At 31.9% G+C, this 18,009-nt stretch overlaps 1 protein-coding gene across 2 annotated transcripts in view; it reads left to right on the plus strand.

The window, feature by feature from the left end:
- Positions 1-18,009, plus strand: part of LOC123692880 (four and a half LIM domains protein 2) — a 132,367-nt gene that overhangs the window by 65,389 nt on the left and 48,969 nt on the right. The window contains exon 2 of one of the 2 annotated variants that reach the window (XM_045637711.1): positions 9,260-9,483. The exons of the other annotated variant lie outside the window; for it this stretch is intronic. Coding sequence (XP_045493667.1) covers positions 9,299-9,483 — 185 coding nt within the window. The 5' untranslated portion in view covers positions 9,260-9,298. The remainder of the gene's footprint in view (positions 1-9,259; positions 9,484-18,009) is intronic. 2 annotated transcript variants of the gene reach the window in all.

The raw sequence follows: 18,009 nt of genomic DNA on the forward strand, positions 1-18,009 counted from the left end.
TCATTTTAAATCGATTTCAATTTTCAAGGTGGTTTTGAATCCGCTAAATATTTATTCTATTTTTTATATTTTCTTAGCAGACCTGCGTCAATAGGTACAGCGATGATTTTTTTTATTTTTAATAGAAGTAGGGAGGATCAGAAAACAATTTTTTTCCCAGGAAAATTGAAGAAATTTTCTTTCTCATATTCCCAAATATAAAATAAATAATATACTAATATTATAAAGAGGAAAGGTTTGTATGTATGTATGTATGGTTTTATTAACTACTGGACAGATTTTGACAGATTTGGACAAATTTGGCACAGACAATCTTTAGACCCTGAGAAAGAACATAGGCAAGAAAGAAAGAAAGATCATACCTGTTATTGTGAAATATGTACCACGGGCGAATCCGGGGCGGACCGCTTGTATATATAATAAAAGATATCGAAATGATGTTATTATTAATCCTGGGGACATAATTTTATTATATTATGCACATATAGATACAGATGACCTATAAAGTACACCAAGCTTACCTCCCTAAGCAGAAACGTATGACGTTCGTGCCACATAACCTAGTCAATATTTAATTAAAAATGTAAACAGTTTATCCAGTAATTGGCGTAGAACAAACCGTTGTGGGGCGCAATTCATTTGTTAAGCAAATGTTGCTTTCTCATCTGTCCATCAATAATTCTTGAAGAATTTGCATGTTCTTTTGTTTGTTACTTTCTTTCTATTGTCCAGTGTGTATCAGAGTTGAATTAACAAATAAAAATATAATAATTATATTTTAATTATTAATAGTAATAGTTATTTCAAGAATAGAACTTAATGCTTGCTTGTAATAATGCTTGCTTAATACAATATGCTTCAAGAGTAAATAATATTAAATAGGCTAGTATTGTATTATCTGTGGTATTAATAAAAAGAAGAAGTATTAAATTAAAACCTATTCGCGACTAATGACTGAGTGAAATGGTCCCGAGATGAGGAAAAGTTTTTAGCCAACCTCAGGAGAAATATTCTGTTAAATAAATTACAGATGAAACGTCACGTAAACAAATGCGATACAATAAATGTATGTATTCCACTGCACAATTTATGTAATTTCCTTTTTACTAATCCGATCAGATACACGATTGGATAAAGATGATCATAAGTAATTAAATAAATATTCACCGTATAAGTGAAGCCTAAAGGCGTTATGTAATAAGCTGATAGTTAAAACCTTTACGTGTTGTCAATCAGCGCTGTTGTTTATAATTTGAACACATACGTAGGTATGTATATTTTTGAACCGGAATAAGGTTCGTACTTGGTTCGTACGTACGTACGTTCATTCATATAATACAAACTCTAACGTCATTCATAATATTATGATTCAGATGGACAAGAGATATTATAAATTATGTTCTTAAGTAGAAAATAATTTTGTTGGGTTAAATATATTTCCTGAACATTTTCCACGATTTAATCATATATATCATGAACAAGTACTAAAGAAATATGAAAATACAGAACACATTACCAAAGCAAATAACTCAATTGTAAACGAATTTTATTCTTAGCAAATGTCTCTACAAAGAGAATTTACTGCTAATGTCGAAAAGATAAATTATATGATATTGTTGCCGTTAAATCTCCGTTGTTTTCGATGTCCTTTCACTGTTTAAGTAATGCAAATAGAAATGTATCTGTGTCAAAACATCTATTGTGCTGTCATCTGTCATTGTACCGTCCGCCATTTTGTGTCGCAACTTCACATGTCAATATGACATCTCGCTATTGTTTGAGATTATGTTCGGAAAAACAATATTTTGATTTAATTTTATTAACAAACTAGCGGTCCGCCCCGGCTTCGCCTGTGGTACATATTAACGTTTTCTTTACATAAGAACCATCCTCGTACTTCAAGGAACATAATAAAAAAATAATTATCGAAATCGGTTCAGCCGTTCTCGAGTTATGCGCTTACCAACACATTTTGGGGTTCATTTTTTATATTATATAGATAACACACGTTCAAACTGATAAACCGATTTATTTATTTTGTAGTCGAATATCATTTTTTCCTAAATGAAAATCTACATTTCATTTCTGCTTTCACGAACTTTGACAAAAATGCGCACGCGCCATATAAATGTTTGAAGTAAAAATAATTAGGTATAATAATTTGAAGTAATTTAATTAGGTATTCGTATTCGGTATTCACAACTAAAACATATTGTAAGTACTGAGGTAAAGTATAGGTAAAATTGGTTCACACAATAAATATTCATAAATATAATCCAACCTATTTTGCTGCTTTTGTTAAGATTAACTGTCCCCTTTCCGCAATGCACGATTTTTATCATACTTTGGAAGACGTCAAGCTCATCGTTCGGGTAAAATTGCGCTTTCGCGTAATATCTGCAGTATTTTATTTTATCACTGGCCAAGGCTGCCGCTCCCGTAGCTTTGATAGCTCTCATATAACGTGACAGTCACCATAAATATGGTTTAATTAAATTAACGTTTTTCCGTGTTAACGGATAAGCCTGTCAAATATATGAGTGCCTAAAGTATTGTGACGTCAGTGAAAGATAGTACTTTTGGTATTTTTATTAATAAAAATTTAATGTCTTATTTAAAACAGACATAAATATTATGTGAAGATGCTATTGAATACTATTGAACAATTTACAGTAGATAAAGCGTGGAATTACTAGATATACAGAAGGACAGATACATTTATCAAAATAAAGGTCCGAACTTTCAACCAACTAAGTTTCTTATACGCTGTAACATTATTAGACTAGGGAAAAAATATCATTACATAAATCAGTATCCTCCATGCATTTAAAACATAAAGAACATCCAGTCATGTAACTGAATGGATAATATTTATACAATCTAAATAAATGCCCGCAAACATTAGTAAGGCGAAGGTTAATACAAACATCGATTTCGGACCATTCCTTTGAACTGTTTTAATTTCGCACAATGAAATGAAAATATTAATCGACGATGTACTTCAACGCTGATGATACCCAGCTGTAGTGTGTTTGTTTTAGCCGGGTATAATTTAAATATATCCAACCGCTCAAAGTAAGCGGATATAAATGTTGCAAAAATTTATGGTCGGTATTCTTTCAATGGACAACTCTAGTCCAGACTACTCTAGTCGGATGCTGTATTGCTGTCGGATGCTAAACTTGTAAATACGACTTTGAAATTCAGACTGTTTATTATTGTAGTTGTTTTTGCTGTGCTTGTATCATGTGTGCATGTCGGTATATTTAACTAGAATCGAATCTCTAAAACAAAATATAAAGTTATCTACTTATTGTCTTTGTGAAAATATACGCACGACACTAAGCTTTTTTGCAAAGGGAAGGAAGGCGTCACCATGGGCGTCACACAATTTTTAACTTTACAATACAAGGACATTAGAAGTAATGAGTCTTTTTCAAAAATATTGTTTTATAAAAATCTAAAGACTTACTTATTCAACTCATTCCGAAGTTGAACACAAAATTATTAACTTTATCATTTTGTTTTAATGTTCGCAATTTCCTATATTTACATAAGAAACCGACCTTCACGAAATATACCGCATTGTTTGTTATTATGTCACGATGTAGTAAGATGCAGCGTTTATCTTATATTTAATCTTTAAATAAACCTTGTCAGTTGGTTAGTCTACTCTCCATATAAGAAACAAATCATATAAAGCACTTAAGGTCAGTTTTTGTGATATAAATATTAAAAAGGCGCGAATAAATGTTTTTAGTATTAACAAGAGGTGTTATCGTAATCGGAACTTGTTCTTACAAACACCAATTGTCAAAGTTGCACAGATTATATTTTGTATTTGTCACATAATGTATCACTTACCATAGATTAAAAACTATTCACCATATGACTAGCCATATGACATCATGTTTGTATCCTGTAAAGAAACTAAACATTCATTGCTAAGCAAAGCGTTGTTTGAAACATGTCTAATACGTTTACATTACCATCACACGACTTGAAGGATAAAAAAATAGTTATCCAAGGTTCGTTAGTCATCAATTGAGATTAAAGAAAATAAAAAAAATAGGTATACAATACACAACGAGTGTTTCATCTGTATATTATACAGATTGTTTAGCGATACAATTGAAGCTATTTCTTGAGAAAATACCCTGTACGTAGGTTGATTTAAATATAAATAAACAATATGTTTGTTTTTATATTTCCCAGAAGAAGCGCGTGGCTACGGTCACCTATAAATTTAAAAACAAGAAAATAGTTTCTGAAAGATGAATCAAAAACAATGAAAAAATTAAACATTTGAAAGATTGAACAGCTTACATACATTCCATACGTCATGTAAGTTTAGCTCATTACCAACATAATATGATTAATATCACTTTTGTGATTTAGATTTATTTGCTAAAAGCACTCGGATCATTGAACTTACATCGGATCTTGCTTGTGTGCGTACGCACTAACGCAACACATGTAAAAATTATATAATATTATATAATACATAAATAAATCCAAGTCGATACTTAGCTCCAACCAGCTAAACGGTTCTCGACCTATATACATTCGAAACCATACATCTCAAAGACTGCATATAATCTAATTTGCATTGTCTCGTAAATAGAAATGTAATAATCGCTTCAAGTCATATTTTTTTGTTCCGGCTTACCTTAATTAGGTCCACGGGTATATTATTACAGGGGAATAATTTTATTAGAATAACTAGCTGCTCCGCGCGGTTTCACCCCCGTGGCTCCACTCCTGTTGCCCGTAGAGGGATGAAATATAGCCTATAACCTTCCTCGATAAATGGGCTATCTAACACCGAAAGAATTTTTCAAATCGGACCAGTAGTTCCCGAGATTAGTGCGTTCAAACAAACAAACAAACAAACTCTTCAGCTTTATAATATTAGTATAGATTAACCCTAGATTCTTTTTCAATTTATTCCAGAAAGCCATATAGAAAACTGTACCTAAAATCGCACTTGTTCTTCGCATATAAAACTCAAGTTTGGAATTTTTACTACCATTAATAATTTTATATCTACATCGAAGCCATAATAAAGAAGTCAAAGCAATAATGATACGCATTAAATTTTACACGCCATTTATTTTAATGAGATACAAGCGATAAATCGAAATCACAACGGCTCTTCATACAAACATTTTGGTTTGTTATTTTTAGAATTAATGTAGCAGGAATAACCGAATGTAACTTATAAGGTGTTGAAGATAAAAAGATAAAAATTTTAAAGAGCTATTTCTGTACGATGAAAATAAAAACTTGAAAACTCTTATTAGATTATTATATTTGTTGAATGTTTGGCAACGTACAATGGTAAATTCTTAAAAATAACAATTAAGGTGCATTGGGGTAATTCCGGCCATGGGATAAATACGTATAAGTTCAATTAATACGTAACTAGTATGATAGATTAAGCAAATATGTATGCTAATAATATCAAACCTATATATCTTCATGCCCTTACTTCACGATACTTACGATAAAGCGATGCTCTGAAGTGGTATTCACAATCTTCTGAAATTACCCCTCATCCGAAATTCCCCCAATGCAGTATACATGATCTTTTATAGAGTTCTCATTATGGGTGTGTGTGCATAAATAAATACCTACGCTTTTAACTGCAAAATAGTTTATGTTGTACGCTTTGTGTGAATAACTCAATCACGCTTCGTCACAGATTCCGAAATAAAATTAGAGGGCATGTAGTAAAACAGCGAAACATATATACTATTAACTTACCTAAAAGCCAAATTCAAAACATAATTTAACGTGAAAGCGTGAGCAGTTGAAGTTTTTCATATAAATTAAAATAACAACTCAAAAAATACAAGCATATATTCCGAAAAAATATTAATATCGCTGTCATAGTTATATACGGAGTATAATAAATAACAAATATTCTATTTTCCATTAGATTTGAAAGCAATGAACTGTGATGGAGTGCGGTGCGTTTTTCACTGCGTTATCGTCGGTCTAACGACGCCTTTATAAATATCTGTCGGGAGGGATTAAAAGGAAATATTTGTCATCGTATGGTTTTTATGAGAAAATATTTTCCAGACGTTTAATAATTGCTAGAGAGTCTTTAAATAAATTATAGAGCGCTTGCGCACTATTTTAGTATTTTATCTTCTTCATAGAAAAATAGTAATTAAGTTTTAAGATACAGTATTAATATCATATGACGTCGTTCTCTGTGTATAATTTAGTTTATTTAAAATATTATTAATGTATAAATTTAGTTCATAAATATTAGGTTATGTGTTATTTTTTATTGATTACTAGCTTCCGCCCGCGACTCCGTCCGCGCGGATGTCGGTCTTCGCGTGGATGGTTTATTTCCATTTATGTATATAGTTCCATTTTGAGTAGGTACCTCTGACAATAAAATCTTATAAATATCTATTGGACCCAATTCCCAAATACGGCTAGGCCTATAATAATACGCAACGTGTGTTCGCGGTTCTACGGAAAAACGTCTATGGATAAAACTGAAAAATTAAGATTAATTTTTTTCTACGTATTTTTCCAGGATAAAAAGTATCCTATTTTACGCCCAGGATAATAAGGTATAATTATACCAAGTTTCATCGAAATCGAACCGCTAGTTTTCACGTGATGCCTTCACATACAGACAGACAGACAGACAGACAGACAGACAGACAGACAGACAAAAATTTTTTTAATCACATATTTGGGTTTGGTATCGATCCAGTAACACCCCCTGCTATTTATTTTTTCAATATTTTCAATGTACAGAATTGACCCTTCTACAGATTTATTATATGTATAGATTATTAATAATAATGCAATGAAATGAATTCAATTGTAAAATTCAATCAAAGATCCAACAGAAGTTCAAACCAAACACCTAGAACATCGTAACTATTTGCTTAAAATGTGTGCCTAAATCACAAACTTTCGTTATTATGAAAAATCGTGTAATACACGTGAAAACCATAAAAAATTAACATTGAAGTAAACTGCTTTTTTGAAAATCATTACGAGTTAATCCAAATACGTTTTACTACATATTTAAGATAAAGAAATGATAACCAACAAAGGGTATGTTGACTAAATAAACGAGTAATGTTTATTTCATGTTCATTTTAAATATGACAAGTGTGTCAATTTAACCAGTTAATAAGGTTAGTGCTATTTATGATGGATAAACACGAATAAAATTAATATAATTATAGATTTAATTAACTTAATAGGATTACGTAGTTCTTTGAGTTTTTCGTCATGGTATGGTTTATAACGCATAATTTTTGAAGAGACTTTAAATTAAGTGTAACGACTTTGTTTATACTAACTAAAACTTGATCATATTAATTTAGTCTTTCAGATTGAAATAAATAGATAAGCTTAATACAGTACGATTAGGTAACTAGGGGACTTTAAGAAATGTAAATAAAATTGCAATACATTTTAACAGTTTTAGATATGACAAATATTTTGCCCTCACTCAGTCGAAGATACTGCGCTACGTGTCTCAAACAATGAATTGTTTAAATTACAACTTCCTACGAGCGCTCAGTTTTCTTATTGGACAATTTGTAACGATATGCTTCCTTTAATTGAATTTTTGGTTCAATGCAATGGGAAATATAACGTCTTGGTATGTCTGAGATGTTATAAAAACTTCTTCATTGTTGTCTCCAGAGTTATTGCTGTGTCCGGAGGAAATTGTTTTCCTGAGATAAGAATATATACATAGGTACCTAATAATAGTTCAGGATCCATCGCCCATTTTTTCAAGTGACTAGGACTACTATCAAGCTGATTTTCCGTGAGTAGCTTTATTTTGATGAGACGCCCAATAATTTCGTGTACGAAACTCTCGATTGTGGGAGCTAACAGAGATAACAAGGATAATTTTTTTTGATTTGATGGTTCTCAAATATTTATTACGCAATTTGTAGGACAATATGTCTGTTGAATTATATAAATATTAACTAAGTGAAAACAAAAAAATCAGCTTGTTAGTAATCATTTATGATGACCTCGTTATCGCGATACACTTTGGAAAGGGGGACTCTTTGAACAAACCATAGATTTTGTAGGACAAATATTTTTTCGAATAATTTAAATAATTATCTTGAGATCGAACAAAAAATTTCAGTTAGTAATAAATATTTGAGAACCATCAAATCAAAAAATTTTATCCTTGTTATCTCTGTTAGCTACCACAATCGAGAGTTTCGTACACGAAATTACTGGGCGTCTCATCAAAATAAAGCTATAAACGGAAAATTAGCTTGATAGTAGTCACTTACAAAAATGGGCGATGGATCCTGAACTATAATCTTAGTCCTTGTGTAAAAATATCTTCGAATAATCCTTGTCTGAGCGCCAGAAAGGCGAACAATATTCATTAAATAATAATTATTAACGACAAATTACATAATTTGTAATTTAAAATGAATGATAGAAACGAATACAAGAGAATATACACTCATTCAAGTTCGTAATTTAATTTCGAGTTTTTCTAGTTACTCAACATCTGCTGGTTGTACGAAAATAAAACCTTTTTTATCTTGTCCTAGTAAGGTTCAAATTTGTTTGAAGTTCAACATACATTCATGGCGGTATTGCATGCCTTTTATGGAAAGTAACAAGTTCAATGATCACACTTTAAGCTCAGTATTTATTGGGTTTTTACCACTTCTATTATTGAGTCTAACATTATCTCAAAACTTATTTAAAAAAAACTAGTTTTATACTGCGGTATGACGTTCACGGTTCATGCAAACTGGATAAAGAGTAGCCTACATATTATGTATTCCAAGCATCTAACTGGTATTGCAATCATATCGGTTCTTTCATTAGAAAATATACACAACTTCATTCACATTCCTGCTTTCTTTCAGATTTAAAATTTTAGATACATAATTAATTAGGTATATCGTTTGAAACACCATAAAAGGTAATAAAATAATTATCCGAAATAAAAGAAATATGAGTATTTTTTCGCATTATTACAAAAAAAAAATTAAAATTGTAATTTTCTAAAAATAGCATTATTATAATATTAAAACACGATAATTAATAAAATTGCGTGGTAATATTACTTCACGATTAACGGACCATTTGAGATAGCTGCGCAGTCACTGAGCAACACTCTATGTAATTAATAATCATTATGAGCAAAAGCTTATTATGAACACGTAACATTGGCTCAAGTTCTCTTCTACTTACAAACGGTATAGCAATTCCTTCATTCTCATAGATTAAAACTACCAAAGAATCAACGTTGACCAAAGATTAAATGCCTCCAACGGAGACGGAACGCGACGGCATGCTGTGCCTGTCGAGACATGAAAACTGCCCCTGGGATCAGGCCCTCAAGTCTGCTGACGTCACCTGGACGGGGCTCCAGTACACCTGCCTTAAGATTCTTCATCTGTATTGTAAGGTGTTCGAACGGGAAGATGTTCTGGAGATGGTTATACGGTAAGTAAGATGAGTTCTTTAGACGATATAGATATTGGTATACGTAGTATTCCACTTCTAATGATATGTTTGAACATACTTTGCTATTTTCCTGTCCTGTGTGAGAAAATAGTACAGAAGGTTCCTGGTAAAGAGCACCGACATAACAAGCACAAATTTTTAATGTAGACCAAATAAATTTTAATATGAGTGCTATCAGAAAATAACATTGTAACTATTGATTATATAGCAATGACATGATTACACCCAAAATATGTTGTCCAGACTTTATCATACAGGAAAGCAATTGCCATAATTCAGTATGAAATATATTGTACAATAAAATTAAATGCCATTTACCTTGACATCAGCACAGTTAAGCGTAGACTATTAACAGATATCACCAATATATTTCCAAGGTTTATTGCACCTAGGTAGGACATTTAATTACATTATAAATGATTTATCTAGTTAAAAGGAATCATTTTGTCCAAAGCGTCATGATATATGACGCGCTGTAGCCTGTGTGTATTTGCAAACTTTATTTGCAACAAACAAAATGTAATACTATTAGGCTGGTTGCAGAGCTTGACCGACCGTCAGTCGCGCTTGTCATATGTATGGAAATTCATAAAACCTTTCATAGCTAGACCGACCATACGCACGCGTATTGTCATGCGTAGTCAGTAGTGTCATCTTCATACATTTTGTTGATGCGTGTCGTCAGGACCGCACTGACGGTACGCACTGACGGTCGGTCAAGCTCTGCAACCAGCCTTAATTGCGTAATGGTCAATGGAGACATAAAATATCGGTCCTGTTTAATTTTCCTTTTTGTGCTAAAGATGATGATGATGATGAGATTATTAGTTGTTTTTTTTTTGTCAAATATAAACGAATAGAAGACGTGCTTTTAAGGGATTTATGGATAAATGGGATGTCATATTATAGTTGGATTTAAAAAGCCATATAGAAATATCCAAATCAACGCTTACAAGCCCACGAAAAATATTATCGTGTTCTGGCCGTATAATTTTCGAAGATTTGAGCCTACTGAAAGAAAAAACAAAATTTTATCTGTAAATTAGATTTTCCACTTTCTAGTCTTTTTATGTAGCTCCTAGAATCTTCTGCTTACAAATTAAGCCGACCCAAGAAAATTAATTAAAATATAGCAAAGGTGTATCTTCCTCTCACGAACGACGTCCCTAAATAATCGAATTCTACGTCGGCCATTTATTGTGTCATTATTAAGGTTACGAGCAGTCATCCAGTTTAATGGCAATAAAACTTTTAAGCGCTGGTAACATCACCAAAAGTGAGAAAATTGCGGAAAAAATCTTGTTTTATTTTGTAGTATAATTAGTGTAGTTGATATTGTAAAAAAATGTGAAGAAGTTGGAACAATTAGATATTGATTCGCTTACCTATACTATTTTAAAGTGAAACTTTTATGTCTGTGTAGCGCATGTCGCGTGACGCACGATACGTACGATAATTATCGTACAAATACGATAATTTTTAGTTAAATGTCTATAGTGTGAAAAAAAGTTTCACTTTTACCGTGGTTTCATAAAACCACACAACATTTATTTTTTTCATCTTGTTAAGAAATACAAAAACCCCCTATGAAATAATTATTCATATTGATTTTGATAAAATATAATTTGTATTTTTGTCAAGTCGCTATTTTTTAATTCTGAAGAGAATTAAAATAGGTACTCCGTTATTTTATGTAGGCAGGCTGTGTTTTGAAAGCTAGGAATAGAACAATGTTTGCGGTGCTTTGACCTCATGTATTGGAATTGTAGAATGTTCTAGTAATGCTTAATTACTTCCGAAATTGCAGGTTTTATCACCTTCACCTAAATTGTATTCAAAGCTTTAGTTCTTATTCGATTTTTGTGAAGTTCGAGGATCTTTGATCTCCTATAATGCATGTCACAAATTGCAAACAGAATCAAAGTAGATAAGTATTCAAGAAAATCTTTAAAGTAGGGAATGTGAAGATTTAGGTACTCCCATAGGGTCTCCTCTTTTTCTTTGGAAATTTACCCACATCATTCTACACGAACTTTTTCGCTATTTCTTATTGATTAAACAAAAATAAATATTTTATCCCAACCCAATCAATATTTTTTAAGTGATTATCAATTTATTTAATTTTTTTCATTCATAGGTACATCTAGGCTTCTTTTAGAACTGCTTGTGATCGAAATATAGAAAGAAATTATTATCACCAACAATTTCTTAAAGAAGAGTCGTCAAGAGACTGTTCCTTTGAATCAGATTTAACGGAAAAACAGATGTTAACAACTACATGCAGTGCATAGCTTTACGTGCGCAATGTTACTCACAACCCACAATAGGTGACCGAACGAAAAACAATTGGTGAACATAAAAATTTCTCCAGTGTAATGAGGGTCTGGCGTGTATTTCTGTCATGTCGTTTATAAATCGTGATTTTATCCGCCTTTTTATTGGTACAAGTTTCGTACGTTTTCGCAAATTAAATTCTATTTTATGAGTTATAAAACGTATCAGCGATGTTTTTGCTCCTTATTGCATTTTGTTTGATGATTGATTTGGTACATTTGGCAAGATGACTTTATTCCAATATCAATATTATTTATGAAGATTTAGTCATAAAATATGTACGCGCGTAGAGTATTAAGTAGTTTTCTATCCAGAATCTAAAATCTGGATTTCGTGTAAGCTTCTTACTAGATTGACGTTTGATTGTTGTGGATGTATTTTATTTGATGGACCATCGGCAAGACACATTGTAGTTCACAATAATAATTAGCAATAACTACTAGATATGTGTTATTTAAAGTGAGTCTTATATTCACTGTTAAAGATATAAGGCAGTGGCAATATTTAACATATTATACAATAATTGTATCGTCTAATAGATGACTAATAGTTAACTAATAATGCAACATCAAAGTAGACGTTACATTAAACGCGTATCAGCTAATGTAAATATTTTGAATGCCACAACACACCTCAGGATTGATTTTAATAGCCTTGCTTTGCAAAGTAAAGCGTCAGGGGCTCGGCCATTCGTTCCATTAGACGTGCCAAAGCTCTTATGAGAATTATTACTTACTTCAGCTATCAATATTCGATGTTTAGCAATATAAAGCAGTCCCTTTTATTTCGAACACCTAATGATTTTTAAAGAATCACAAAAATGTTTCGACTATTTAAGGAACAGAAACAGAAGACTATATCATATTTACCATCTATAGTAACATATAATATTCTAGCTTTTCACCCCCAGCTTCGCCCGCGCAGTCAAAGAAAAACTCGCATTCTTCCCGTTCCCGTGAGATTTCCGGGATTAAACCTATCCTATTTCCCGGGGTGAAAAGTAGCCTATGTCCTTTCTCGGGTAAGTATCAAAATATCTCTATACCAAATTTCATGCAAATTGGTTCTGTAGTTAAGGCGTGATTGAGTAACAGACAGACAGACAGAGTTACTTTCGCATTAATAATATTAAGTACCTATGGATTAGACAATAAATTGTTTGCGACCGACCGAGACCCACTTTACATACCCTTTTCGCGAAAGCTAAAATTGTATTCATTTATTTTCCATATCTACATACAACGAGGTTGGAATATTTTCTCATATTATAAATTCTAGACAGCTCTCTCCATCTCCAAGACCACCTGCGATATTATTGCTTTCGGAAGCGGAGGCGATCGCAAATAATTTTCATTCGTAACATTCAATTCTGCCACCTGCTACTTCAAAAGTGAAGCATTTCCTATGGATAATCAAAGCTAATCCTCTGGCGGTTTGCCTGAATTATTGGGAATAAAGACTGGGAGCAGGCGGATCAAAGACTAACAACAGATACATTATTGAGTGCTTTCTTCACATCTGCATTTTCTATCGAATGTTGAGCTTCTTGAATACACGAGTCAAATGTGAGTGTTAGCGCTAAAACACATTTGTTTTGATTTTGGATGGATGACAATAACATTAGCAATCAGAAAACGTTGATGTAATTAAATATAATTCATACGTTAGGTATAATATACCATTTGAAATATATAAATGAAGAAGGAGAAACAAAAATACCACTATATGTTAATAAGGCAATAGACACTAGCTTGCAAGATCCCAATACAATAAAATAATAGGCGTAGTCGTGTACTTATACCTAATTGTTTTATTAAACATTGCAAAACATGATGGGAAGTCACATGCGCACAATAGAATGTTGTGCGATGTAATAATTGTCTGAAACAAAACAAAATAAACAATGAAATACCTGTTGACTTTAATGAAGCGTGTTTTACAAATAGTGGATGTTTGTAAAACATGATAAATCGCGATATCTACGATTCATTGAACATTTTTGAAGAATGTAATCATTTTTTTATCGTATCGTACGTTTTGAATCATGCTTGATGGATTGAAATATTAAGTTTTAATGATTTTTTTGGGTAATCGAGTTCAGTAAGTTCACCTGATTCGGCAAGGTGATCGTCGTATAAATGAGACTAGGCTCGATTTTAACAAAATTTGGGAGAAAGACATTTGGGAAAAATGTTTCTAAAACCCTTAGCTAAAACCATTGACGATAAAACTACAGAAGTAACTATTTAGTAATATTTGCTACAGATCCCTTTCATTGTTGACAAAAATTCGATACAAACATTTTAAAAATCGTTTGAAAAACAAAAACAATTGATTGACAGATAAGGCCGTTGATAATTCGTTAAGCTGACATCAGTGGACACTGGATAGTGGATAGACACACATCAAAGGGCATTAAAAATAGAAGACAGGTTTAGTCACAATATCTCAGAAACACGTTCTAGATCTAAAATGATTAATGAGTACTGGAACGACCCTTACATTTTGTATAAAATGACAGATAGATCATAGACCTTTGGAGACCCTATAAAATTCAATTATATTTGAAAGTTGGCTTTGCATTTCAGTTATATTCAAATTTTAATATAGTTGTAGGTTTAATAATTCACTTGAATTCTTTAAATTAGTGGACATTAAAGCTACTAATAAAATAATGTTACCTTCTTATAACTGGCGGAACTACGAAATAGATATCTACTTATTATTAATTGTCAATATGAATTATGATATACTTATTCGTTCGTTGTATCTACAATTTTAAGTTTTCAAGCGAATTTTCCAATTTCATTTTAACACATATTCACATTTTACTTGTTTTTTAATTCCATCTCACAAATAGATTCTATAAATTGTAAGAACGATCACACAAGTGCATAACAATAGACAGTGACATAACTTCGTATAGATTAAGAAGGTCGAGGTCCAATACGAAGGTGTGCCATGGCATTTACCCTTTGTCCAACTCTGGTTGGAGCTTTACAACTAATTATATTGGTAACCTTAGCTTTTGACTAATAGACTAATTTAATTCAAGATCATTTTAGATGGATATTGATTCATTCATTCAATGCACCTTGGCTTTAGATTTTAAGTGTTTGAAAACATGAAAAGCATAAAACTTACAGTAATTACTAATTACTGAATCAAATATCCAAATTTTTTATCCAAGTTTGGTGATTAAAGACCTTTCTGAATTGTTGCTTCTTTCACTAAGGTTTATAATAAACACAAAACATTAAAATTAAGCAAATTGTTAAAGTCTAAGAGCTTTCTCAGAGCTTAAAGCGTGGAAAATGTCCGGAAAAAGCATGGAAAATGCCTCATCAGATTTGTGAAGTAATTAAAGCAGAAAACCAAAAAAAGAAAAAAAAAAGCTAAAATCTTTCATATATGGGATATTCATATTTCATACTTCATGTATGGGAGGGTTTAAAGATAATTTTTTTGATATCGCTCGATTTATTTTTTAAAATTTATTACGGCCATTTTACTCATTAGGTTAAGTACTTTCGATATCAGTTTAAAGTTTTTTGTTATCTCTAATACTTACGGAAAAATCGCCTGTGCACACATTGATTACACCCTGTATAATAAACATAAACATTAAACATTGAAGTAAACCAAATTGTTTAAATCTGTCTGACCGCCCTGACGACTATATAAGTAATAGACTAATCAATCATCATTTTCATGCATAATTATTTTTAGAAGGCGCCATTAGCAAAAACCAGAGGTAATCTAAAAGATGCCAATTTTAAGACGAATTCAAGATAACCTGCACTTACGCACAAGGCTGGCTATAAAAAATATATTATTACTCGTGATGCTATTACGCTATTATGATCGATGATCTAAAGTTAATATTGACGTAAACCAGAGTGTTGCAAAAGTTTTGGGGCCATTGGACATTTTAAGTTCTCAGATTTCATCGGATTACTTTCATTCATCAATCATTAATTTAAAATAAAAAATAAGGAAATTTCAAACTTTCATATATAAGTACGAAATTATTTCTTTACTAGCTTTCTGCCCGCGGCTTCGTCCGCGTTTTCAAAGAAAACCCGCATCGTTCCCGTTCCCGTGGGATTTTCGGGATAAAACCTATCCTATGTCCTTTCTCGGGTTTCAAAATATCTCTATACCAAATTTCATGCAAATTGGTTCAGTAGTTAAGACGTGATTGAGTAAGGGACAAACAGACATGAGATGCGAAACATTTATAATATTAGTATTATTTCTTTATATTTTGTAAGTAAATAATGGTAGGTAATATATTTTATGTTGGTAATTTCTATACCCTTCCCTATTTCCCTTTGTCACGGCATCACGCGTGAATGGCTGGATCGATTTCGATAATTCTTATTTTGATATTATGTTCGTTATTGTCAGGAGGAGGATCTGAAAGACAAATAAAAGAAATTTTCGCCAGAAAATAAAACATAACGGCCATGTAAATTTCACGGGTTTGACAATTTGCGCGAAGACAAGACATCGTTTGTCGGGTCAGCAAGTTTTTAATAAAACTCGTATAGATTGAATAGATTTTCCACACCACGTCCATTACATGAAGTGCCCGCTTTGGGCAATTTGTGGCAAATTATAGCTTCCATATTATCCACCACTTTAGTACCAATAAAATTTACACAGGAAGTAGCAAACTTATAAATCTTTGAAGTTGTTCCGATGTTATTTTTATATAATCATCTTGATTCACGGTTGATTTTTTTGCCGTGTGTACTAAATTGTGAAAATGAGCATTCAAAAATTTTAGTTTCATTTCTAGATTTGAATACTTTGGTATATTCTTGTAAAACTCCTATGGGGTATTTTATCACATTTCTCTTTCATTTATCCCTACTTATATAATAAATGCGAAAGTAACTCTGTCTGTCTGTCTGTTACGCTTTCCCGCTTAAACCTCTCAACCGATTTTGATGAAATTTTGCACAGACAATCTTTAGACCCTGAGAAAGAACATAGGCTACCTTTTATTGCGAAGTATCACCCGGCTTCGCCCGTGGTACACCCCTAGTTTTCTATAAATTCTATGGGAACAAGCTTTAAGTTTTTGAATAGAAATCTATGACATGAATATTTTGATTTCACGTTCAGAACTGTATGTTTATTTTTTTATCATGTTTTAAATTACATATAATTTACTCGAGATTATTACTAAAACTAAATACTTGAATGTGATATAAAAATGTTTTAAAGCAATAAATATGTCCGTGGACCAGGCATAACATTGAAGATGTCATCGAGATTCAACAAATGACAATTTTCTGACAATTTTATTGGGTGCCAAGAATTTTTGTCCAAGCCATGGTGTATATCAATCACAGTCTTATAATAAAAGTGGAGGACTTTGTTAATCCATAACAATTAATTTAAAATACAAAAACATATTCCTGGTGTTAACATAATGGGACCTTAAACTAATTTATATTATTGGTTTGCATTCCTCTGGTTTAAAATATCTAATACTAGCATACTGCCCGCGGCTTCGCCCGCTTTGTCTAAAACCGAATAAATTATATACTAAAACCTTCCTCTTGAATCACTCTATCTATTACAAAAACCGCATCAAAATCCGTAGCGTAGTTTTAAAGATTTAAGCATACAAAGGGACATAGGGACAGAGTAGTGTACCTACGTAGTGATAATTAAATATTTAAATAGGATGGTGACTCTCAAATAGGCTTACATTTTTATTTCCATTTATTTCATCTCTTATTTCATACAGGATTTTCGAAATCATCCAAACAAGTTCACCAGGTCAAACCGGAAAATTTAATAAAAAGACAAAAATTATAATAGGCACCTCTTATAATAAACTGCCTAAATATATTGCAATGGCAAGAAAACCGATTTATAAAAGTTTATTATCCCAACAAAATTATGACGATACTTTGTACACGGAGTACGAACATTAAAATGATATATTAAGGAAATCAGTCTATTTTACATGAACAAGACATACATGGGATGTCTGGCGGAGCGCCAGCGGACGGTCTTTCAATAATAACATATATTTTCGGAGTATATTTTCTAAAACACACAAGACTTTGGTTTTATACAATGTAACATTTATTGACACATAAATATCCCATAATTAACACTTGGACTCATTATTTTACTCACATTTTTCGC

The sequence above is a fragment of the Colias croceus genome, chromosome 6 (genome assembly GCF_905220415.1).
Source record: "Colias croceus chromosome 6, ilColCroc2.1".
NCBI lineage: Eukaryota > Metazoa > Arthropoda > Insecta > Lepidoptera > Pieridae > Colias > Colias croceus.